The sequence below is a fragment of the Artemia sp. Qi Xiang Cuo genome, chromosome 9 (genome assembly GCF_049724085.1).
Source record: "Artemia sp. Qi Xiang Cuo chromosome 9, ASM4972408v1, whole genome shotgun sequence".
NCBI lineage: Eukaryota > Metazoa > Arthropoda > Branchiopoda > Anostraca > Artemiidae > Artemia > Artemia sp. Qi Xiang Cuo.
Genome location: NC_142802.1, coordinates 46,375,432 through 46,402,056, shown reverse-complemented (window position 1 = coordinate 46,402,056; position 26,625 = coordinate 46,375,432). Strand labels below are relative to the sequence as shown.

Below are 26,625 nucleotides of genomic sequence, written 5' to 3'. Positions count from 1 at the left end.
GGTATTTTTATTAAAGAGATTTCAACTTTCTTTTCAGTTCAGTCCATGTTTTGAATTTTTTTAACAATATAATCTTGATCAAATTCATTAATATATGCAATTTATTAAAATATGGAATTTATTTTGATGAAATTCCCAAATATCCTTGCAGACAAAATTTAAAAAGAAGCCCAATATGCAATGCATTTGCTAGCCTATGTTTCAGAATCATTCCTAACTCCAGAATCTCTTAATTACACTTAGCAAACATATTCTATATTCCACCAAAACTTAAATTCTGTAAATATTTAACACAAATGAATTCCAATAAAATTAAAATTGGTTATTTGAAAACAACTAAGAAAGCTAGATTGAAATGGAGAGAAGGATGAAACTTGATTAATGGAAAATTGCTGTTGCCTATATTATAAAGTAATAATTATAAATTAATAATAATTATATAATAATAATTATAATTATAATAGTAATAATAATTTATAATATATTATAAAGTAGTAATAATCCAGATCTATGGACAACGGCCTCTGCAAAGGGTTGCCTCGACCCTTTTGGGATACCTGCAAGACTGGGGACCTTGCGGTCAACTCTATTCCCACTTGAGGTGTGGCGACCCTCGAGGAAATTATAGCCTAGTAAACGACGCAACATTCTCACGGGATTCTGACTAATGGAAAATTCTTCTGGGCTTGGTATGTTTTGATGGGCATCTTTGGGCTGAAAAACCTCTTCCTTGCTAATTTATCTATTATGAGCGGCCTCCCCGTAGTAGCATAATATTTGTAGGCATGAATATGTAATGAGTCAGAAATAATAAGCTGGAGAATGTCTGGACAGGATTTTGACTCTTGTTGTGTAGAGAGCATCATGGACTGAAAACCCTATTGTGCACAAGAAACACCAAAAACTGTACACAGCAACCATATTGGTACGTCCCTGGCACATCATGATGACCAGTTTTAAGCTGGCTTAAGCACTTTGGGGTATACTTAAGAAGATGTGTGCCCTCCGTCCTGCACTGGTCCCTGGGAGCATTGCTGTTCCTGGGGTAAAAAAAATTTCAATGATTTAAAGAGCATTAAAATTGGAACTTGGAATGTTACGACATTAAAAAATGACTATCGTATCGACATTTTGACAGACGAATTCAGACGATTTGAACTAGATTTATTAGGAGTTTCAGAAACTCATATCCCAGGGGTAGGAAGCCTGAAATTAGTTGATATAGAATTTGTTTACTCAGGCAGGAAGGATGGGGTACACAAACAGGGAGTAGGACTCATGATGAATAAGGGAGCTGCTAATTCTTGTTTAGGCTGGGAAGGTATTAATAATAGAATACTAGTTGCTCATTTTATGACTAGAAAGTTCAGAGTATCAGTTATAGTAGTATATGCCCCTGTAGAACCGACTGACGGAGATACTAGGGACTCAGATGAATTTTACTTACAGTTACAGGAGCAAACAGATAAGGTCCCGGGTAGAAATATGATGTTATTACTGGGAGATTTTAACGCCAAGGTTGGTAGAAATAGGGATAGATGGTATCCCAGCCTAGGTAAATTTGGTGCAGGAAAATAAAACAGTAATGGATACAGACTTTTGCAATTTTTTAGGTATAACAATCTAGTTATAACCAATGCGGTTTTTGGTGATAAAATGGTTAATAGATTAACATGGTATTTATGTGACTGTAAGACAGCAAACATTGTTGGTTATATTGTTGTAAACTGAAGACTGGAAGTATCAATACAAGATACTAGTGTATATAGGAGTGCTGTTATTGATTTTAAAAGTAAAGATCACCATCTAGTAGTGTCAAGGGTTAATTCAAAACTGAAATATCGGAAGGGTAACTACATCCCGGGAAGCTATGATGTTGGTAGACTCCAGGATGAGAATTTGAGAGAAACTTTCCAGGAACATTTGAATACTAAACTTGAGAGTTTAAAATTTGATAATGAGGAAGATGGTTGGAATAATTTTAGAAAAATAATTTGTGAAGTTGCTGAAGGTGTATTAGGGAAGAAAGCAAGAACTGCAACCAAGAATATTAGTGAAAAGGCTTTATGTTTAATAGAAAGGAGAAAGGACTTGTACAAGAATTATCTGAGTGATAGTTTGTATGAAAACAAAAGAAATGTAAAGAAAGTGGAGAAAGCATTAAAATATGAACTAAGGAGGTGTGAAGTGGAGGCCATGGATAAAATTGACGAGGATCTGGAAGATGCAGCTAGACGGCATAATAGTAAAATATTGTACTGGCATGTTAACAAATTGAGAGGGTGTAGTCAATCTGGACTTGTCCCAGTTAAAGATAGGAATGGAATCGCAATTAGCTATAAGGAAAAAACTAAAGAGAGATGGGCCAAACATTTTGAGAACTTGCTTAACCAAGATAGAGTTGCAGGAAAAAATACAGAGGAAAATGAAAAAGTTTGTGATAATTTGGATGTGAAGGAAGATTTGTTTTGTGAGGAGGAATTAGCAACAGTACTAAAAGGATTAAAGAATAATAAGGCTCCCGGTGCTGATAGGGTGGTAAATGAGTTTCTTAAATATGGTAGCTCTGAGGTCAGAAATAAGTTATTGAAGATTATGAATAAGATTTTTGAAAAAGGGGAAGTACCTAACGATTTTAGGAAAACCTTAATTAAGCCACTTTATAAGAAAGGTGATATAAGTGAGTGTGGTAATTATCAAGACGTTAGTCTGGTCTCTGCAGGTAGTATATTACTTAGTAATATGATACTTTTTAGACTGAGAGATGCTGTTGACAAAGTTTTAAGAGAAGAGCAGTGTGGTTTTAGAAAAGGTAGAGGATGTGTGGACCAAATTTTCACTCTAAGTGCCTGAGTTTTCAAACACCTTTGGTCCTCAGTTTTATAGATTACAAGCAAGCGTTCGATTCTGTTGATAGAAGAGCTTTAGTAAAGGTTGTATCCTTGTATGGTATACCAGACAAATACATTAAAGTGATTAGTGCTATGTACAAGAATAACACTGCTGCGGTTAAGGTAGGAAATGAGGTTAGCAGCTGGTTTTGTATTAAATCAGGAGTTAAGCAGGGCTGTGTTCTATCCCCCTTTATAATGATTATTTTGATGGACTAAGTTTTAAGGAGCACAAGAAAGGCAATGGGAGACCACGGAATCAAACGGGGAGGAAAAAGTCTCCTGGACTTAGATTATACTGATGATTTAAGCATCCTAGATCAAAGTGTATGCAAAATGAACGAAGTTTTAGATATTTTGCGATTTTAGGGTTCTAAAATTGGTTTGAAAATGAATGTTAGGAAGACTAAGTCACTAATGCTAGGAATAAGTGAAGATGGAAAGGTGACGATGGATAATGAAAAGATTGATCAGGTGGGAAGTTTCACTTACCTTGGTAGTATTCTTTGTAAAGATGATGGAAGCAGTGAAGATGTTAAAAATAGAATAGCCAAGGCTCAGGGTATTTTTTCACAGCTAAAAAAAGTTTGGAAAAATAGGAAGATAAGTCTGCAAACCAAGATTAGAATCTTAGAAGCTACAGTGATGACAGTGGTCAAGTATGGCTCTGAAGCATGGACGCTCCGAAAAGCGGGTGAAGACTTGCTAGATGTTTTCCGGAGAAATTGCTTAAGGATTGTTCTGGGTACCCGGCTGACTGACCGTATTTCAAACAATAGGCTATATGAAAAATGTGGTTCAATACCGCTCTCTAGGGCTATAATGAAAGAAAGGTTGAGGTTGTTAGGGCACGTTGTGCGGATGAAGGATGACAGATTGCCAAAGATTGTTCTTTTCGGCCAACCATCTAGGGCTAAACGGAAAGCAGGTCGTCCTCGTCTGGGGTGGGAGGACGTCATAAAGAAAGATTTAAAGGAGACTGGAACTTCCTGGGCAGGTGTAAAAAGGGAGGCTTTGAATAGATTGAGGTGGAGGAGGATCGCACGTAGCTGTGTTGGCCTCAGGCGGCTTGATGCTACGGTGAGTTTATATGAAAAATGTGGTTCAATACAGCTCTCTAGGGCTATAATGAAAGAAAGGTTGAGGTAATTAGGGCACGTTGTGTGGATGAAGGATGACAGATTGCCAAAGATTGTTCTTTTCGGCCAACCATCTAGGGCTAAACGGAAAGCAGGTCGTCCCTGTCTGGGGTGGGAGGACATCATAAAGAAAGATTTAAAGGAAATTGGAACTTCCTGGGCGGGTGTAAAAAGGGAGGCTTTGAACAGATTGAGGTGGAGGAGGATCGTGCGTAGCTGTGTTGGCCTCAGGCGGCTTGGTGCTGCGGTGAGTTGTCCACAATTTTTTATGGAAAGCAGAGATGCCACAACAATAATTATTTTTTTCAGTTAAAACAGATATGGAAGAAAATGATATCAAATTCCCTGGGACACCACAGAAACATTTTGATAGACCCAGGTCCCCAATTGGGACTTGTTCATTCTCTTGGGTATTTTTGGATTTCTCATAGGCTACTGGCGTAATTTGGCTTTTGTGTGTGCTCCCTTTTAATTAAATTCCTTGGATGTTATTGAATGTCACAATGAATCTATGGCTCAGTTTTCCTGTAATTTGAGATATATCTGAATAATCTCAACCTTTTTTTTGTTTGACCTTTATAATTTTTAAATGATAATACCTTGAATTTCTTTTTATTGAAAGCAGGGATGCCAAAAAGTGAATTATTATTTTTTTTAATTTAAAGCAGAGATGGTATCCTATCAAAGTGGTATCCAGGGGGGGGGTAGGGAATTGGCATATTTAAATCACAATATCTTGAATATTTTTTTATTGTATGCAGGGTTTCCAAAATTTTTTTTTTTTTTTTATTTAAAGCAGAGACGGTATCTTGTCAAGGCAGTATTCAAAGCGGGATGGATAGAGGGTTTCATTTATAAATGAAAATACCTCAATTTTCTTTTATTGAAGCCAGGGATGCCAAAACAGTTATTTATTTTCTTAATTTAAAGCAAAGAGGGTATTCTATCAAGGCAGTATCCAGAGGGTCTTTTTTTATACAAGTGGAAGTTCTTCTAATATAAGGTACTTACAAGCTATCTACAAGTGAGAACTATAATTTTTATTAATGTATTTTTTTCATTGTAATTGAAGTGTTTCACCATCATGTATTTTTCAATTTGATAAATTTACTCCTTTTAGATGCAGTTTATAATTTAACTGATATTATGTATTTATAAGTTTCTACTTTGGAAAGAATCCCCAAAAGAAAAAATGAATAATATCCAAATTGAGCAGCCAAAAGCAATCCAAAAAAGCAGCATTTGAGCATTAGTCTACATGATGTATATTCTGTAAGGAAGCCAAAAAACTTTAAAATGTATTTTTTGTTTTTTAATTGTTATGAAAAACCAGTTTTTAATACAAGAAAGGCTCTCTAGGAATCCAAAAGAGCAAAAAAACAATCAATATCAAAGATGTCAATTTCAAATGTTTTGAAGATGACAAAACACATATAGGCAAAGGGCATTATGAAAAAATTAAGCTTCTAAGTTCAAGCTTATATTCAAAGTTTTTACCCAGATTATTGACAAATTTTGTGATATGGTATTTGAAGTCTTGTATGCAATAGTAATCAATGAAAAAAACTACTAATATTGATAATTATTTATGTTAAAAATACATAGCTAATAGATACTTCTATTAGCTATACATAGCTAATAGAACTATTATGCAAGGGTTCTAAAACGCCACAGCCATTTTGTTTCTACCAGATTTCTACTTCTCTTGATGAATAACAAAGAAGACCAGCATCCAGCCAGCAACTTGTAAAGTTTTTAACTCATGAATGGGCCCAAATCTGTTGTAAATTCAAGCTGGGATTTGAGAAAGACTGATGAAAACATTCATGTTTGCAGTGAATATTGATTGCACTGGTAGTGCACTGCCAACATCTCACCATCAGCAGCACAGAAAAATCATTGGCAGTGCGTTTCCTTATTGGTATGGTGCCAGGGTCTAATTATGTCACTGACCTTCTAGACCAGGGATTCACACTTGATATTGTGCTTAGTCTTTGCCAAGGTCTGCCATTATAGGCTTCAAATTAAGCTTCAAGTCATTACAGTGAGTGAGTATGTAGTACTCCAAATTAAGCTGAAAGAGAGCTTGCCTTAAATTGCCTGGCCAGTGAGATAAGGTGGTGTTGAACCTCCTTTAGAGAATCTTGCTGGGGGTGTGACTTCATCAAGGTTTCATAGTATCCATAGCTGGATTTAAAGCTTTGACACTTCTAGGCCCAAGTGTTTTTGGAGAAATCCCCAAAAATTTAGTTATAGCAAAATCACTGAACAGAATGCAGCTGATGAGCCAAAAGTAATGAAAGAGAGAGAGGTAATACCAAGCTCTCAGTTGCCATTGTTAGGAGACATCTGATAGTTTATATGTGGCCATAAAAACATGGAATTCCTGTGTTGTTTTAAAATCAATTTTCTGTGAATAGGTAGCATGACAGTGGAGTGTATCTGGCATATTGACAAGAAATCACAGCAGTCTAGTTTTTATCAAGAAAAAAAAGCACTCAGTGATAATGTATTGTGCCTTCAGGCATTGTGTAAATCCTGGCTTGGCAGCATCCCAGGTCAGATTCCTTTCCAAATTTGTCAAGTCATGATAAATACCTTAGTTGAATGGTTTGACAGTCTTGCATTGAAAAGAGGCATATGAAAGACTGTTTCCCAGGGACACAGAGCAAACAGCATAGAAATTTTGACATTCATGTGGCTGGCTTCTGGGGCCCTTTAGTCTCTGGCTCTATCCCCTGGTGACACCAGAGAAGGGTGGAGAGAAAACTGAACTTGGATTTATATATTCACTTTATTGTAGCCTAGTAGTTGATAATGGGCTGAATTTTTGTCTCCATGCGCAAGCAGCTGTTTCAAAGGCAAATCAGAAACTTGGTATAAACAAAATTAACAACTAGGTCCTAAACAGCCATGACCAAGCTTGACAAGAATCTAGTCCTGAAAAATTTTGAGTTTAGGATGTGTGTTGAAATGTTGAAGTTTGCTTGGAGTTGGAATGTCTCTAGCCTCCCCTTATTTTGAAAAAAACTTGAGTGTTGGAAGATGTGCAGAGACATGCCATCAAAGTGATATCTGGCATGCAGGATCTTCCCTACCCTGCAAGACTAGCAAAGCTGAAACTCCCAATTCCTGTATACAGGAGAAAAAGAGGTGATGCCATTTTGGTGGTCATCAGTTGGAACTTGTTAAGCAGCCTACCCTATCCAGAGTCTGTGCTAAATTCTTTTCCTCAAGAATTGTCAACATTTGGAATAAACTAATAGTACTACTACTAACAACTCACCACAGCACCAAGCTGCCTGAGGCCAACACAGCTACACATGCTTCTCCTCCATCAAAGTCTATTCAAAGCCTCCCTTTTTACACCCTCCCATGAAGTTCCCATTTCCTTTATATCTTTCTTTATGACGTCCTCCTAACCAAGATGAGGACAACCTGCTTTCTGTTTAGCCCTAGACAGTTGGCTCTCTGAAGATACTGTTACTGCTGAATCTGCAGACATTTTCAAACAAAGACTGGATGCTGAATGGTTCTCCAAGGAGTGTAAACTCAACTGGGAAGCTATGGATCCGTATAGTGCCACTGGTCACTAAAGAATCCTGAATACAACTCAAATTGTCAACTCTGGAGCTCAACAAGGAAATATCCTTAGATCTCTCCAAGCTGCAATTTACAGTAATTTATTTAGTGGCTGATTTAGCAGCTCTCAAATCAATATACCAAATAGTAAGAAAATGCACTAAAGATCTCTATGATAACCCTTATTCATCAATTAATTAATTAAGATAAAAACACTTATTCATCATGTATCCAGATGTTTCAAATACCATCCCTGGCTTGTCATTGCAAGCTGGATGATTATAGCTTGCAAGATCTTGAATGCTAACAAGTCTATCTCTGGCCTATTTCAATGTGAGGATTCAAATAAACTTGGTAAAATTCTAGTTTTGCTACTTTTTGCTATCTTGAAAAGGGGGTTAGGTTAAAAAAAAATGAAACTTTCAGTAATGAATTCAGGAGTAAAAAAATACTCCCAGAAGGTATTGCCAAGCTTCTATGTTAACCATCTTCTGATTTCTAAGTGTTAGAAATTTGAATGCTTGACAGGTCTACACACAAATTTTTTTAAGGTCATTAAAGGTCAAGGCCCTCTAGAAGGAGAAGGGGTGGAAATAGGTAGTTAAAAATACCTTCCCAGGACACACTTCAGCCTAGTCTGTAGGCCCATCCCTGAAAGTTTCATATTCCTTCCCTAACCCTATCCCAAGATAGCAAGAAGTAGCTAAAACAGAATTTTACCATAGACTCTAGTAAGCTTTTGAAAACCAAGCAAATGCCATACTAATAAAATAGCCTACTCCAGTCTTTGGTTGTTAACCTATATACTAAACTTGACTAAAGAAAATATGGGTAAGGTTTATATTAACAGACTATTCAGATAGCTAAGAAATAAACTTACCTCTACAGTCAGAATTGCATCCTGAATCCAAATTTAACATACATTTGGATCAGAAAAGAACTTTACCCCTACCCCTTTATGAGCTATACCAATTCAGGGTATATTCAGACACTAGGGAGGGGAGGTAAAGTTGATTTCTGATACAATCGAATGTTAAATTTGGAATCAAGATGTAATTCTGACTATAGATGTACTTTTGAAATTTACCCCCACTCCCCTAAAGTGCAAATATATAGGCTATCCTGAAGCGGTCTATATAGTGGTGGGGGGTAAAATTCATTTCCAATGCAAATGCAAGTTAAATTTGGATTTAGGATGCAATTTTGACTTTAGAGGTAAGTTTATTTCTTAGCTACCTGAATAGTCCATTAATATAAACCTTACTCAAAAATATTAATGAAATTCTGGCTTCATAACATGTAGCAATTTTCTTTTGGCTCCACTAACCCCCCCTCTAGGTACAGTCTTGTTGCCTATTATAATTTTAGGGTAAATTTCTAGGTGGTACTATAATTTAGCTAGGATGAAAGTAACAACGTCATTTGGTGCCTTATTTATGCTCTTTCATAATTCAATAATTGCTTTTGAGGCTAGCTGTATCTTTCGCACTAAAAAGGGTCTCAATGGTATTTTGGTAAAGTTCTACCAAATGATATTATTGAGTTAGGAATAAAGTGAATACACCATTTGATGCCTTTTTTTATGCTGATTACAAATATAATATTCTTTTCTATCAGAAATGAATTTCAGCCCCCCTATATATGCCAATTCAGGGTTATGTTAGGTTGTAGAAATATATACCCTGAATTGGCATATATAGGGGGGGGGGCTGAAATACATTTCCAATAGAAATGATTACTATATTTGTAATCAGCATAAAAAAAGGCATCAAGTGGTATATTCACTTTATGTGTAAGTCAATAATATGATTTGGTAGAACTTTACCAATATTTTATATGAATTACAAAAGAGCAAAAAAAAACATCAAATGATGTTTTCACTTTCATCCTAGCTAAATTATATGGCCCACTGCAAAGGTACCATGAAATTTACCCCCCCCCCCTCCCCCCTAATGTGCAAATATATACCCTGTATTGTCAATGGCAAAGTTTTGAATCACAAAATTCAGTACTGCTTTTGTTGATGGTATTTGATAAACTTGAAATGGTAGGAAAACAGTTTATAGGCTATTTGAGTAGCCTAATAAATGAGGTTTGAATTGTTATAAATGATAATTTTCAGAATAGCCAATATTACTCTTGAACAACTTATTTATAAACTAGTTATATGTTTTTGACCACATTTCAATAACTTAACTAGTGTTGATAACTTCTTTGTGTGGTAACAAAAAGGAAGGTAAAGTTCTACAAAATCATATTATTGAGTTAGGAATAAAGTGAATACACCATTCAATGCCTTTTTTTATGCTGATTACGAATATAATAAGCATTTCTATTGGAAATTAAGGTAAAATTCTACTTTAGTTACTTTTATCTATCTTGGAAAGGGGTGAGGTTAGGAAAATGAAACTTTCAGGGATGGGTCTACAGGCCAAAATATGTCCTGGGAAGGTATTTTGAAGTACTTACCTCCTCTCCTTCTCCCTCTAGAGAACCCTGAATTTTGATTACATGACAGTTCTATACCTATTGAAATTTTGACAAAACAATATTTTACCTTAATTTTCAGTTATAAGATTCCTTTTCTCTGGCTTTAGTTCTGAAAATGAAATTCCTGCTATTTGAGTAGTATTTTAAGCCATATCAATGTTAATTTTCAAAATTTAGGAAATGTATTTGCATAGCCTATCTTTAAAACTCTATAAATCAGGATTGAGGAAAGTTGTGAAGCTGAAAACAATTTTGTTGGACTTCATTTTAAGCAGAAGATCTATATTACAAGGTTTCACGTTTATAACACACAGATTTTTAAAGGTCATCAAAGGTCAGGACCCTCTAGAGGGAGAAGGAGTGGAGGTAGGTACTTCAAAATACCTTCCCAGGACATACTTTAGCCAGTAGATCTACCCCTGAAAGTTTCATTTTCCTAACTAAACCCCTTTCCAAGATAGCCAAAAGTAGCTAAAGTAGAATTTTACCGAAATGAGTTTCAGCCCCCCCCTATAGAGGCTTAACCTAACCTAACCCTGAATTGGCCTATATAGGAGGGGGGGCTGAAATTCATTTCCGATAGAAATGCTTATTATATTTGTAATCAGCATAAAAAAGGCATTGAATGGTGTATTCACTTTAGTCCTAACTCAATAATATGATTTCATAGAACTTTACCAAAATGAAATACCTTTGGGGCCCCTTTAAGGGCTCAAGATGCAACTAGCCCCAGAAGCAATTATTGAATAATGAAAGAGCATAAAAAAGGCAGCAAATGTCATTTTCACTTTCATCTTAGCTAAATTATAGGCTAGCACCACCAAGAAATTTACCAATTTAAACTGGTTTCCTTCAAGAGAGTAGCCTGGGTCTAACCATTAAATAAGGGTCAATATATACAAAATCATATTATTGAGTTAGGACTAAAGTGAATACACCATTTAATGCCTTTTTTTATGCTTATTACGAATATAATAAGCATTTCTATCGGAAATTAATTTCAGCCCCCCCCCCCCCTATACAGGCTATACCTAACAAAAACCTAACCCTGAATTGGTAAATATAGGGGGGGCTGAAATTCATTTTCAATAGAAATGCTTATTATAATCATAATCAGCATATAAAAAGGCATCGAATGGTGTATTCACTTTAGTCCTAACTCAATAGGCTAATATGATTTCGTATAGGCTAGGCCTATATTGACCTAAATAAGTACCCAAGAGGTACACTTTAATCAATAGCCTATATTCGTCAAAGGTAAGGCACTGTCCAAGTACAGCATTTTTGAAGGAAGACATTGGCACATTAGGACAGATCATAAAAAGGTGCATCAAGTCTAGTAGTAACCTATTTCCAGTTCTACCTTGCAAAGTTCTGTAACTTTATCCAATTGCCCAGCAATCTAAATCAGTAGAGATTAGCACAATGGTTTATATATACAGAAGCTTCCTACAGTATATTTGGCTTTCTGGCTAATATTGTTATAATTTATAATTATATAATTTATTTTAGTTTTGCAATTTTCGAGGATGATAGATTGTGTCATTGCTTAATCTTATGTCAAAAAGAAAAATTAGATAGGTAGCATGCAATACACAGACGCTGCGCTTCAGAAGTTATTAATAATAAGCAAATATTTATCACCATTTGTGCTCAGAAACACAAGTTAATTTTGAACTCGGTATTTAAGTGATACTTTTTTGTGACATGCATTTCTTTTGTTTACTTTGGTAAAAATAATGATTATTGTTCTAAAATAAGTTCTGGTAGACAGTGGCGTTTATTTACGAAAATGTATGCCTATAGGGGGAGGGTGGAGGGGTAAATATTTTGTCAAAAAAATTACTGTCAAAATCCCGAAAAGGGCATTTTCAATAGAAATACCCCCCCCCCCCAAAAAAAAAACAACATTTTTCAAATCTTGAGAGCCAAATCTTGATACCCTTCATTCTTTCCCTAATTGATTCAACTGTAAGAGTGTGAATTGACTATGCTAAGTGAAAATTAGTTGCTGGAAAGCATCCAAAGCTTAAACTTCAAATCCCATGCATTTATTAATGCTGAATTATGGGTTTATCACAAATAAGTTAGGATGAAAACCCAGTCGTGTAAAATAGAGTTTGGGAAGGGATGAAAGTGTAGAAAAGGAGACAAAACGAAAAGAAAATGCACGAAAGTCTGTCATAGGCAGTAGTTATGATTCGGAAGAAAAAAAGTCACTAAACAGCTATATATAAATGTACATAAATACATTTGGTTGAGCACAAAATAATCGAATCATAACTAATGTTGCTACCAGTGCCTGTCAGTTTTAATAAAATGTAATACTAGATAGTGTTTTACAGAATCTGGTATTACACTCCAGCTGGAGGGACATTCGCTGACTGGGGTCACTCCCGAAATGCTAAGGGGAAGGGTGATACACTACATAAATAGCCTGAAAGACTGCTGCCAATTTGTCGGAATTTTTTTGACTTTCTAGTATGTGGATTCATTCATATGTCCACTTTTCGTGATCAATATTCGGTAAGACTATGTTTCAATACAACAATATTTGATTAGGGAATCCTTATATGCACAAAAAATTTGCTTTGCACAAAAAAAGATCCAAAGCTTTCCTGTCCAATTAGCTAATGCTTTAATTTGGTCTGTAATAGTTTTCGATCATCAAGATCAAAATAGAAAAATATTGGAGACGTGAAACACTGGGGCGTTACATTTCGTACTCCAATCAGCTAGCAGAGCTAATGTCAGCTTGCAGAACTAGTTTCAGCTTCCAATCGGGTTTCAGAAAAAAAACAGAACTAGTCACTCACGACACCAAAAAGTGACACCCTCTTTTGGATTTTTATTAACCCCCTCGGAGTATAGGATTAAAAGTGGCAGCATAATCGAATGTAGTCGTTAATACCTTCTGTACTTGCACAATGAATTTAATTTTGATCCTCATGTATATCGTATGCACTTCGCTTTTGAAAAACCTAAACAACATGCCCCCGCAATGGAGAAAGTTTTTTTTTATATAATGAAAAGGAATGTTAACTAAAACTTTTTAATTATGGTTATTATAAATAAGGATTGTACAAATTCCATTTTATTTTGTTTTATATCTTTGTTTTCATTCTCACGTTTTGTTTCTTAATTTCTTACGGGCTTCGTTTTCTGAATGTCCCTATTGTGAGTTTGATCTTTTAATTTATGTGCTACAATGAGTAAAAATTTGAATGTGACGAATAAGTACCAATCGAAATTGCATACTTTTAATGTCAAAACAAGGAAAATGATTTCCCCCACCAACAAAAGTCTTCCAAAAACAAGTGAAAAATTAAAGAAGAACGTTCAGTCTACATCCCTGAACCCATTACAGATTCCAGTAGCAATAGTAATCAAGAACCTGCCTAATATATCCGCCCAACATGTAACGACAGACTGCTTCTAGTAGACACCACCGGTTCCAGTATAAAAGAAAAAAAAAATAGTTTTCATACTAAATGGGAAACTGATTACTTTTTCACCCAGGTGAAGGATAAACGTATGCTCTTACTTTGTAATTCAAGTGCATTAATTATGAAGAAAGGAAATTGTGAGCGTCATTAAAAAAACGTTCACTCCAGTATTGAAAAGGATATACCTCGGAATCCTTCCTGAAGGAAGTGCAACTGAAATCCCAATTAAATGCCCAACAATCTCAAGTTTTTTTCAGAAAACTTAACAGCAACTGAGGCATATTTTCGTTTTTCAAAGATTAATGCTGGAAAAAAAAACTTACAAAAATGACAAATTAATCATAGCTGCACTTTTAGAATGTATAGATAAATTATTTAATAATTTTAAAACAAAGGTGATATAGTGTCTGCTACTCAATCATTGCAACTGAATGAAAAAACAGTTATAGGAAGAGTTGAATCAACGAGTTCTTATGTAGTTTCGAAACTTAAAACTGACTTAGATCGCTATAGTTATTTTTCCTGTAACTTGATGAATCAATAATATGATTGAGATAGCCCAGTTAGCCATTTTCGTAAGTATTAGTTTGATGAATTTAAAATAAAAGAAGAGCTGGTAGAAGTTGTACCACTTCAAGGACATACTATGGGACAGGACATATACTTGTTCCACATTTTTTTTAAGACGCTAATGGATTCTGATAATACTTCTGTATAAAAGTTAGTGGGCTCGGCAACCAGTGCAACTACCACTATGGTAGGCAGTGAGAATGAATTTACTGCCTTATATCTTAAAACAACAGCTTTTCAAAATTCTGTCTTACCATTGCGTACACCAGCAGCCGTTGTGGTAATTTTTTTAGTATGAGCAAAGCGTTAAAATTGTTAATAAAGTAAGAACTCATGTATCTAAGAGACGTTTGTTCAGGACTCTGAATGAACAGTTATAATGCCAGTTTGATGATGTATTGCTTCATAAAGAAATTCGTTTGCGCTCAGCACAGTCTTTATGCAACGTTCTAAACAGTTTCTTCCCGTTAAATTGGAGTTTTTAATAAAAATAAAGTATATCCTTGTCCTTCCCTTCACTAGAGGATTCAGTGTGGCTGTAAGATTTTGCGTTTCTTATGCTCGCAACAGAAAAGCTAAATAACATTAACTTGCAGCTTCAAGGCGAAGATAATGTGATGTTGGTGGAATTACTTCAAACGTCATTTCATTCACAAAAAGTTGGAACTGTGGGGAAAGGGCTTACCCAGAGCACATTGCTTGTCTGATGCAGACCTTGATAAACAATGATCTACCTCCACAGCCTTCTTATAAACATGAAGAACATATTGCAATTATTTCAGACTTGAAAAATCAATTCTTTCAACCCTTTCAAACACCTTTCCATTGAAGCATATGTTCGTCACATTTCATTTTTGCAAAGATTGATGCAGAAAGATTCCTTACCTGTTTCATGAAACATTTTGAAGAAGACAACGCTGCAGCGGAGATGGACCTGGTTGATTTTCAAAGTGACTTTTCATCAAGATCGCGCACTTCAAGAAATGAAAATATTTGACCTTTTGTTCCTAAGGAAAGATATCCAATTTTGGTTCAGGTTGGTTAACGAGGAAATGCAATTTTCAGCTCAACATATCTGTGCCAGATTTTATTTTCCAGTGTGACACTCATCAAAAACAAGCACATGAACCGGTTGACCAACGAACATTTGGACAACTGTATTCGAATGGCCGCTATAATGTATGACCTTAACTTTAAGGAAATTGCTGATGACGAAAAGGTGCCATCCCTCACGTTTAACTATGTTTTTTAGATTCAAATATTTTTTTTTTAATTTAATAGAAAAATTAGAAATATAGAGGGATAATAAATAACTTTGTGATTTAACAAAAACATGTATTATTTTCCTACTTTGTTGGGTAGCTCACACTAAGGCTTATGAGCTTTAAGGTCAGTCACTTAAAATTGCGGGGACCACAAGCCATAAGGTATACCAATATACAATTTACCAACATACCAAAATTACCAATATGCTAAAAAACCTGTTTTTAGGTAATGCCCGATCATCAGGATGTTCGCAATAGAACTAAAATTATAGTATCCATTTAAAGATTAGACTACGGAACTACACCACTGAAGATTTTAAGCCTAAGATTTTGGAGCATTGCCATCAACTGACTCAGATACAAAAAGAAATATGTTCTAACTTGCTTGTCTTTAAAATCCAACGCTTTTAGCTTTTAAGCACATAACATTTAAAGGAGGTTGCTCATATTTTTCATTTGACCCATAAAAAGGCAATGTGAAGTAGAAAAACGAACCGAAAGGGTTTTTTCCCAATTAAATAATCTGAAGGGCGTCTGGAGGAGGAGGAGAAGGATAGCTTTAACCCAGTAGAAGTCCAAAAATCAGATGGAATTTCAACCCATTTGAACAACAATCCTACATCCTATCGGCTCAGAATTATAACGTAAAGCTACAATTAAAAAGATATTGTGCAAACTATTGTTGACCAAAAAATTGATTAAATATTCAAATTTTGTTTAAAATTTAGATTACAACCCAATGTTTTAATTCGTCAGCAGGAAAACTGTAAAAAATAATATATTCCTGATATTGATCAATAATGGAAGCAAATCAATTAAACTGAAATTGATTTTAAAAGCGTTTTTTAAGAAAGAAGTTTTCAAAGAAAAGTTAAGAACTACATTAAAGCCTAAGCAAACAGAAATACAGTTATATAATAATAATTCAAAATTTAAAGTGCCCAGAGACTACCGTCAATGAGTAAATTAAACCGAAAAATAAAAATAAAATGAATGATCACAACGAAAACAAAGAAAAGATACTAGTATAAATATGATCAGAACAGGCAAATCTTATAAGAAACATGAGTAGGGTCACCCCCCCTACATATTCTAATGACCAGAATCCCATTTACGCTCTACTGAAAGCAATTTGTTTCAAGCAGCGTGTTTTTATTTATTATAAAATCAACAGGACAAAAAAAAAATAATCACAAATACAACCAATATTTACAAATAAGAGAGGTTCTAATCCCTTCGCTCTTAAACCCTTTAAACAGCTTGGGTATCATACACGCTTACTTAATAGCGTTATGTCTCAAAACAATTTGGTTTGTTTTTCTCGAAACATTGACAAAAGCAAAAAAAAAACACTCAACAATAATCAAGATTACTGGAAAAAAAACTAATGAATGTAGTTGAGGGCTTATGGCATAGAAGCCCTAGTCCTGCTTGTGGCAATTTCTATTTCCTACTACTACTGCTACTACTAACAATTTACCGCAGCACCAGGCCGCCTGAGGCCACAGCGGCTACGCACGCTCCTCCTCCATCCCAATCTATTCAAAGCCTCCCTCTTAACCCCCTCCCAGTAAGCTCCCATTTCCTTTAAATCGTTCTTCATGACATCCTCCCACCCCAGACGAGGTCGACCTGCTTTCCATTTAGCCTTAGACGGTTGGCCGAAAAGAACAATCTTCGGCAATCTGTCATCCTTCATCCGCAGAATATGCCCTAGCCATCTCAACCTTTCTTTCATTACAGCCCTAAAAAGCGAGATTGAACCACATTTTTCGTACAGCCTACTGTTGAAATACGGTCAGTCAGCCAGGTATCCAGAACAATCCGTAGGCAATTTCTCTGGAAAACATGTAGTAAATCTTTGTCTCCTTTTCGGAGTGCCTAGGCTTCAGAGCAATATTTGGCCACTGTCATCACTGTACCTTCCAATATTCTAATCTTGGTTTGCAGACTTATCTTCCTATTCTTCAAAAGTTTTTTTTAACTGAGAAAAAACACCTGAGCCTTGTCTATTCTACTTTTAACATCTTCACTGCTCCCACTGTATTTACTAATAATACTACCAAGGTAAGTGAAGCTGCCCACCTGATCAATCTTTTTGTTACCCAACATCACCTTTTCATCTTCACTTATTCCTAGCCTTAGTGACTTAGTTTTTCTTAATATTAATTTTCTAACCTATTCTAGCACTCTGAACTCCCAAAACATCTAAAATTCATTCATTTTGCTCACAATTTCATCTAGGATGCTTAAATCATCAGCATAAGTCCACGGGAGGTTTTACTCCCCATTTGATTCCGTGGCCTCCAATTGCCTTCCCTGTGCTCCTTAAGACAAAGTCCATCAAAATGATACATATAAAGAGCGATAGAAGACAACCCTGCTTAACTCCTGATTTAATACACAACCAGCTGCTAACTTCATTTGCTACCTTAACCGCAGCAGTGTTATTCTCGCACAGAGCACTAAACACTTTAATGTATTTGTCTGGTATACCATACAAGGATAAGACCTATGCTAAAGCTTTCCTATCAAAAGAATCGAACGCTTGCTCATAATCTATAAAACTGAGAACCAAAGGTGTGTGACAACTAAGGCCTTAGACGTTAGACCTTAAATCCTCCTGCGCCGCCAGGGGTGCCTAGGGCATCAGTGAATGTTAACCATTCGGGTCTGAGATGAGCCGCTGCCTAGACAACTTCCCAGTCTGGTTGGAGAGAGGCATTCAGGCGACATAGGTCACTGTTGTAGGTTCGCCTCAATGTGTTTTGAGGTCTTCCTCGCTTCCGCCCTCCAACTGGTTGCCACTAAAGTGTAGACTTCGGGATTCTATGGTTTTCCATTCTTAAAACATATCCAAGATACCTCCATCTACGGGATCTATTGGCGTCGGTTATTAATGGTTGATTTGTGATTCTCCGAATGGTATTGTTTGAGTCCCTTTCCGACCAATGTACACTCAGAATCCTCCGGAGGCAATTATTCTCAACAGCATGAATCTTCTTCTCTTGTTCAATGTTTAAGTACCAAGTCTTAGCGGTATACAGGAGGACTGGTAAAACGTTACTGTTGAGTAAGCACAGCTCTAGGCCATTTGAATAGTTCTTAGATTTCGAGATTATTTTCAGTCGATTGAATAATGCGTTAGCTTTCTATTTATTACTATTAGCTATTCTAGTTATTACTTCTTTTGTGGAAGAACCAGTATTCTCTATGATGCTACCCAAATACTTAAACTCAATAACTTGTTCAATTTCCTCACCAGCACATGTGATATGTAGGGGGGAATTGGATGTTGCCATGGTTTTGTTTTTCTTGCATTTATTTTGAGACCAAGCTGGCTGGCTTTTACACTGACCCTGTGAATGAAGTACTGCAAACGTTGCTTGCAACCCTGAACTAATGTTATGTCGTCTGCAAAATCTAAATCGTTGACTGTTACACCGGATGATAATTCAATATCATCTCTTGTTTTGTTATGAAGGGTATCGTCAATAGCTATTATAAAGAGCAGTGGTGACAACACACATCCCTGTTTTAACTCCATATAAGATTCTAAAGTATCTCATTAGGCCTTCTGGTGTCTTAATGCAGCATTCACTCCCTTCGTACAATGACATAATTATCTTAATTATTCTATCCGGAAAGCCGTAATAGTTCAGAATTTGCCAAAAAGTTTCACGATCGACCGAATCGAAAGCCTTTTCAAAGTCTATGAAAGTCATGTACATTTTGGACCCCCACTCATGACAATCCTCTATGAGCAGGCGTAAAGTGAAAATAAGATCTGCAAAGGAACGTCCTGCATGGAACTCATATTGTTCATCTCTCATGAGTTTATCTAGTTCGGTCTATATCCTTTCCAAAATAACATGACAAAGCTCTTTCCCGGGCATTGATAGTAAGCTGGTTCCTCGCCAGTTTCAAGGAACAGTAGCATCACCCTTTTTGAAAAGTCTGACCAGTGAGCTTGTCTTCCATTCAGCTGGCACTTCTCTATTCTCCCAGATTTTGGTAAAGAACATGACCCAGTATGAGACTTGTCCTGGGATTGATGCCTTAATCATCTCTGCTGTTATTCGGTCTTCACCTGGTGATTTACCGTTTTTCAATTTCCTGGCTGCAGTACTTATCTCCATTATACTTGGTGGCTCATCACTGATAATCAGGGAAAAAAGTGGTATCGTTGGGATGTTCTGGGGGTTTTCTGATGGAAGTCTATCCAGAATTTTCTCAACGTGTGACACCAATATTTCATTTACAATCTCTGGCTCTGTCTGTAAAGCACCGGAAGGGCCCTGACAGGACCACCTTGGGAACGTTTCTTTCCAACTATTTCATTTGTTATCCTATAAAGGGCTCTAGAGTCACCTCTTTTGGTAGCTTCTTCTGCAAGATTCGCCTTCCTTTCAATTTGACAACGCTGGTCATTTCTTGCCCTTTTTTTCACCGCTTTATCTGCTTGTCTATAGCTGGAACTTTAAAGATCATTTGACTTGGTACTTGATTCTGAAAAAGGGTTTGTTTTATACGTTTTATTTTCTCTTTGAGGGCCCATGTCTTGTCTGAAAGCCACTGATCTTTCGGGCTCTTTCTGTAGCCAAAAATTTCTGAGGCAGCCGATTGAAAACAAGTCTTCATGTCCTTCTACATGTTTTCTTGATCTAACTGTTCTGGTTGAGAGAGAGAGGGGGAGAGCTTGAAAGTGATTGGAAAGTTCTACCACAAAATTGTGCTTCAAAGTTTTATTTAGTAGCTTGTCTGAGTCCGAGGAGTTTTCTTTGTATTTCTCCTCAACTTGATTTTAAATTTTGCCATCATAAGCGAGTGGTCAGATCGTACATCAACACCTCTATACGATAGTACATCAATGAGGCTTGAGCGCCAATTGTAGCTAACCAAACAATGGTCTATTTGATTTTTAGTCAAACCACCAGGGGAGGCTTAATTATTAGTTCAATTATTAACCTAAGAGTGAAAATTTGGTCGACACATCCTCTACCTTTCCTAAAACCGCACCTTTCATTTCTTAAAACTTTGTCTGTAGCATCTCTCAGTCTAAAAAGTATCATATTACTAAGTAATTTGCTACCTACAAAGAACAGATTAATGCCTCGATATTTAGCACACTCACTCTTATTGCCTTTCTTATACAGTGGTTTAATTAAGGTTTTCCTAAAATCGTTAGGTACTTCCCCTTTTTCAAAAATCATATTCCTAATCTTCAGTAGCTTATTTCTAACCTCAGAGCCACCATATTTAAGAAACTCATTTACCACACTATTAGCACCTGGAGCCTTATTATTTTTTAATCCTTTTCATACTGTCGCTAATTCTTCCTCACAAAACGAATCTTCCTTCACATCCAAGGTATCACAAAGTTTTCCATTTTCCTCTATATCTTTTCATGCAACTTTATCTTGGTTTAGCACATTTTCAAAATGTTCACCCCATCTCTCTTTAAGTCTTTCCTTATCACTATTTGTGGCCCCGTTCCTATCTTTAACTGGGATAAGTCCAGGTTGGCTACTCCCTCTCAATTTATTAACATGCCAGTACAATATTTTACGATTATGCCGTCTAGCTGCATCCTCCATATCCTCAGAAATTTTATCCATGGCCTCCAAGTCACACCTCCTAGGTTCATATTTTAATGCTTTCTCCACATTCCTTTTGTTTTCACATGATCTATCACTCAGATAATTCTTGCACAAGCCCCTTCTCCTCTCTATTAAACATAAAGCTTCATCACTAATATTCTAGCTGCAGTCCTAACTTTATTTCCTAAGACACCGTCAGCAACTTCGTACTCAGCAAGTAATTGTTTTCCTAATATTATTCCAACCATCTTCCACATTGTCGAATTTTAAACTCTAAAGTTTAGTACTCAACTGTTCCCGGAAAGTTTCTCTCATATTGTCATCCTGAAGTCTACCAAGATCATAACTTCCCGGGAGGTAGTTACCCTTCCGAAATTTTAGCTTTAAAATTAACCCTAGGCACTACTATATGGTGATCTTTACTTTTAACATCAATAACAGCACTGCTATATACCCTAGTATCTTTTATTGATCCTGCCAGTCTTCGGCTTACTATAACATAATCAATAAGGTTTGCCGTCTTACCATCATGTGAATACCATGTCAACTTATAGACCTTTTTATGACCAGACACCGTATTGGTTATAACTAGATTGTTATACCTATAAAATTGCAAAAGTCTGTAGCTATTACTGTTTTCTTTTCCTGCACTAAATTTACCTAGGCTCGGATACCATCTATCCCCATTTCTACCGACCTGGCGTTAAAATCTCCTAGTAAAAACACCATATTTCTGCCTGTCTATTTGCTCCTGTAACTGTAAGTAAAATTCATCTGAGTCACAAGTATCTCCTTCAGTCGATTCAACAGGGGCATATACTACTATAACTGTTACCCTAAACTTTTTAGTCATAACATGAGCAACTAGTATTCTATTATTAATACCTTCCCAGCCTAAACAAGACTTAACAGCTTCCTTATTCATCGTGAGCCCTACTCCCTGTAAACAAAGTCTATATCACCTAATTTCATGCTTCCTACCCCTGGGATATGAGTTTTTGAAACTCCTAATAAGTCCAGTTCAAAGCGTCTGAATTAGTCAGAAAAATATAGATAAGATAGTCATTTTTCAACGTCGTAACATTCCAAGTTCCAATTTTCATGTTCTTTAAATCGTTGAAATTATTTTGGCTTAAGGAAAAGCAATGGTCCCGGATACCAGTGCTGGACGGGGATCAACATATCTTCTCAAGCCTACACTAAAGCGCTTAAGCCGGCTTAGGACCGGACAGCCAGAAGTCCCTAGGACTTCTAGTATGAATGGAGGCTATGTGCAATCCTGGCCCATCTTGGTCACAACATGATTTTCAGCACTTGGCGATGTTCTTCTATCAACAAGAGTCGAAATCCTGCACAGACAGTCCCAAGCATATTACCTCCAACTCATTATATATTCATGCCTACAAATATTATGCTAGTATGCTACGAGGGGGAGGCACCCCATAGTAGATAAATTAGCTAGGAAGAGATTTTTCCGCCTGAAAACGCCCGTCTAAACAGACCAAGCCCAGAAGAATTATCCATTAATCAGAGTCCCGTAAGAATGCTGTGTCGTTTACTAGGCTAGTTTTCTCGAGGGGCGCCACTCCTCAAGGGGGAATAGAGTTGACCGCAAGGTCTCGAGTCTTGCAGGTACCCCGACAGGGTCGAGACAGCCCTTTGCAGAGGCCATTGTCCATAGATCTGGATCTTAAACCCTGCCGCAGTTGCCCTTCTATAGAGGATCCTCCCACGATGGTGTTCTGCGTCACCATGCAATTTAACCCATTACTGGGAATTGCTTTAGGACTTCTATTGGCTTCTTTTTTTAACCCAATTTCTATTTGCTTTAGGACTAAGCAGTATTCATTTAGGCATATAGAAGCATTCATTTCCTTTTTGTTTGATAAGATTGTTCATTTCAATATCGTTTGGTTCTATGAAAAGTGCTTTCTTTAAATTAATCTGATGTTGTGATCTCGTGGTTTTTACATTGAACAGATGGTCACTAAAACAGAAACGCAGTTTTTCGCTCCAGGAAGTTTGTTTCATTTCCCACGAAGAATCCAAAGTGCAATCATAGTCTTTCCATCGGTTTCAAATTTGGTAGCCAATTTTAAAGTGTTTTTTTTGTTGTTGCAAAATCAGGTTATTTGGGCTTTTGAAAAAAATGTATAGCTATTCAGCGATATTTTTGTATATAGTTTTTTCATTACTTACTTCAGACAACACAACTTAGAAAATCGTTACAGAAAAACTGAAAGGATAAAAAAAAAAAAAAAATTCTGATTGAAACTTCTAAATCCTTCTTTCAAAATCCGGTTTTTATGGACTTGTAAAAAACAATTATTTTTTTTTTTGCTCAGCTATATTTTTGCTCGAGGTATTTTTCGGCTGAATCTCCATTACTTACTTCAAACAACTACTACTACTACTACTACTAACAACTCACCACAGCACCAAGCCGCCTGAGGCCAACACAGCTACGCACGCTCCTCCTCCATCCCAATCTATTCAAAGTCTCCCTTTTTACACCCTCCCACGAGATTCCCATTTCCTTTAAAATCTTTCTTTATGACATCCTCCCACCCTAGACGAGGACGACCTGCTTTCCGTTTAGCCCTAAACGCTTGGCCGAAAAGAACAATCTTCGACAATCTGTTATCCTTCATCCGCACAACGTGCCCTAGCCACCTCAACCTTTCTTTCATTATAACCCTAGAGAGCGGTATTGAACCACATTTTTCGTATAGCCAATTGTTTGAAATACGGCCAGTCAACCAGGTATCCAGAACAATCCTTAAGCAATTTCTCTGGAAAACATCTAGAAAATCTTCATCCGCTTTTCGGAGTGCCCATGCTTCTGACCACTGTCATCACTGAAGCTTCTAATATTCTAATCTTGGTTTGCAGACTCGTCTTCCTATTCTTCCAAACTTTTTTTAACTATGAAAAAACATTTGGACAGTTGGAAGTAGATGGGCAGGATATAAAGTAAATGTAATGTTTCATTAAGTGTTTTTTTTCCAAGTGTTAAGTGTTTTTTTTTTTAATGACCGACTTTCTAAGTATTAAGTACTATTATTAGGTTAATGTTTCATTCAAGTGTTTTATGATGATCGCTGATCAAAGTTTATGTTATTTGCACCTTTCATTTATGTTATTTTAATATGTTCATGGCCTTATATTTGGTTTTAAAATACACTTCTCTATCTATCTATCTAATATGCAGAATAATTGTTTGTACATTTTGCATGCAGACCCGCTATACTTTACTCCCCCTCTCCCTAATATACAAATCTATAGCCCAGATTTATTTCTAAAGTAACAAAAAACTGGTGTGTTCTCGAATTTTACACAGCGTAAACTTGAGTGGCGCATAATACACAAATACCAAAATTCGTTCCCCCCCCCGGTATTTTCCGGGGGGGGGGGGTAATCACGGGGGGTAAACGCCTAGAACCATTGTTCTCGTACATAGCACTAATCACTTTAATGTATTTGTCTGATATACCATACAAGGATAAAATATTTACTAAAGCTCTTCTATCAACAGAGTCGAACGCTTGCTCATAATCTAAAAAACTGAGGACCAAAGGTGTTTGACAACTCAGGCACTTCTCAATTATTAACCTAAGAGTGAAAATTTAGTCAACACATCCTCTACCTTTTCTTAAACCGCACTGTTCTTCTCTTAAAACTTTGTCTACGACATCTCTCAGTCTAAAAAGTATCATATTACTAAGTAATTTACTACCTACAGAGAAGAGACTAATGCCTCGATAATTACCCCACTCCTTCTTACTAACCTTTCTTATGGAGGGGTTTAATTAGAGTTTTGCTAAAATTGCTAGGTACTACCCCTTTTTCAAAAATCTTCTTTGTAATCTTCAGTAACTTATTTCTAACCTCATAACCATCATATTTAAGAAAATCATTTACCACACTATCAGCAGCTGGAGCTTTATTATTTTTTAATCATTTTCGTACTGTCGCTAATTCTTCCTCACAAAACAAATCTTCATTCACATCCAAGGTATCACAGACCTTTTTCATTTTCCTGTATATCTTTACTTGCAACTCTATCTCGGCTTAGCATATTCTCGAAATGTTCTGCTCATCTCTCTTTAACTCTTTCCTTATCACTAATTGGGGACCCATTTCTATCTTTTACTGGTCCAAGTCCAGATTTACTACTCCCTCTCAATTTATTAACATGCAAGTACAATATTTTGCTATTATACCGTCTAGCTGCATCTTCCAGATCCTTCGCAATTTCGCAAATTAGAAAAACACTATGGAAAAAATGAACGATAAAATATTGATTGAAATTCTAAATCCCAACGATGAGCTCAACTTAATCCCATAAACTAAATTTTTGAACAGGAAGAAAAATAATAATAATAAAATCATGTCTCTCAAAAGTGAATAAGGTAAAAAAAAGAAAAAAAAAATCAAAGGATACCGAAAGCATCTGGTTATATTTCAGAATTCAGTCAATCAAAGTGCTGCAGAAATCTTTTTCTGATGGTAAATGTAAAATTTAACTAGAATAAATTAAAAAAAATTTTGAAACCAAAAACTAGAGTTAATCAAAATCCGGGTTGCATATTGAAATCAAGATTAAAACATTCCACAAAAATCGTATTAAAGAGAAAACAGAAAATATAATAGTTTTAAAAAAGTTACATAATGTATTTCCAAACTAAAAGGTGTAATTAACATTAATTAAATCGCCGAGAGTTCATACGCAATCATTTCTCAATTTATTTTGGTTGAATTCTTATTGTGCCAGACAAAATCTATTTTCAAAATAAAAGGTGTGATTAACATTGGTTAAATCGCCGAGAGTTCTTGTGCAATCATTTCTTAATTTAATTTGGTTAAATTCTGGATGTGCCAGACAAAAAACAAAGCGAAATGACTGCATGATGGACAGAAAGGGGTCCATGTGGCACTGCTGTTTATGAAGAAATTTGCCAATAAAAAATAAAATCTACTATTTCTTAATTCAAAATACAGAACTTGAATTAAACAATATTCCTAAAGCATTAAAATACGTACGGGTGTATTAAAATAAAATAACATTTTCATAAAAATAAACAAACTTTTATAAAAGATTGTGGAAAACCAGATCGTGATGATCTAAAGTTTTGATTTAACATAAAAGAATTTATCTTCGCAAATTCGCACGTTCCGCCAGTTTTGTCATATAGCTCTTCCATGTAAAACGAGTTAAGAAATCCTCCGGTTAGCAAACTTGAGGCAATACTTGACAAAACCTGCACTTGCGCTCCCTAAACTTATCAGTCACCTTTAGCACCAGAGCGCAATTTTTAATCTTTGAAAAAAATCCACATTTCTAACATTACAGGGAAAAGATAAGAAGAACAATGTCAATGCCAGGAAAGACAAAGAAGATACGATGCCTTGACAAGAACAGCTATATGAATAATGCCAGCAGGAGTAAATATAGTTTGGGAAAATTTTTAAATTTATAGTTCTTCGAACTACACGACAAATTTGCCATTTTCAGAAAAACACAATCACCTAATCCGTTTTTCGTTAAAATCTTAATTTATATGGGTACCATACAAGGCTGTATTCAGGGGGGGGGGGGTACGGATTCTCCCCATCCCCACCCGAAGTTCTGTCCGACTCAT

At 36.0% G+C, this 26,625-nt stretch overlaps 1 protein-coding gene across 3 annotated transcripts in view; it reads right to left on the bottom strand.

The window, feature by feature from the left end:
* Window positions 1-11,627, bottom strand: part of LOC148948720 (uncharacterized) — a 37,515-nt gene extending 25,888 nt beyond the window's left edge. The window contains exon 1 of one of the 3 annotated variants that reach the window (XM_089094067.1): window positions 11,556-11,627. Coding sequence is in view for 1 of the 3 variants with exons in the window: in XM_089094065.1 (XP_088950191.1) it covers window positions 11,380-11,408 (29 nt within the window). In the remaining 2 variants the exon portion in view is untranslated. Of the gene's footprint in view, window positions 1-11,379; window positions 11,425-11,465 lie in introns of those variants that run through there. The other 2 variants (XM_089094066.1, XM_089094065.1) reach the window with 2 other exon arrangements.
* Between the last annotated feature and the right edge of the window lie 14,998 nt (window positions 11,628-26,625).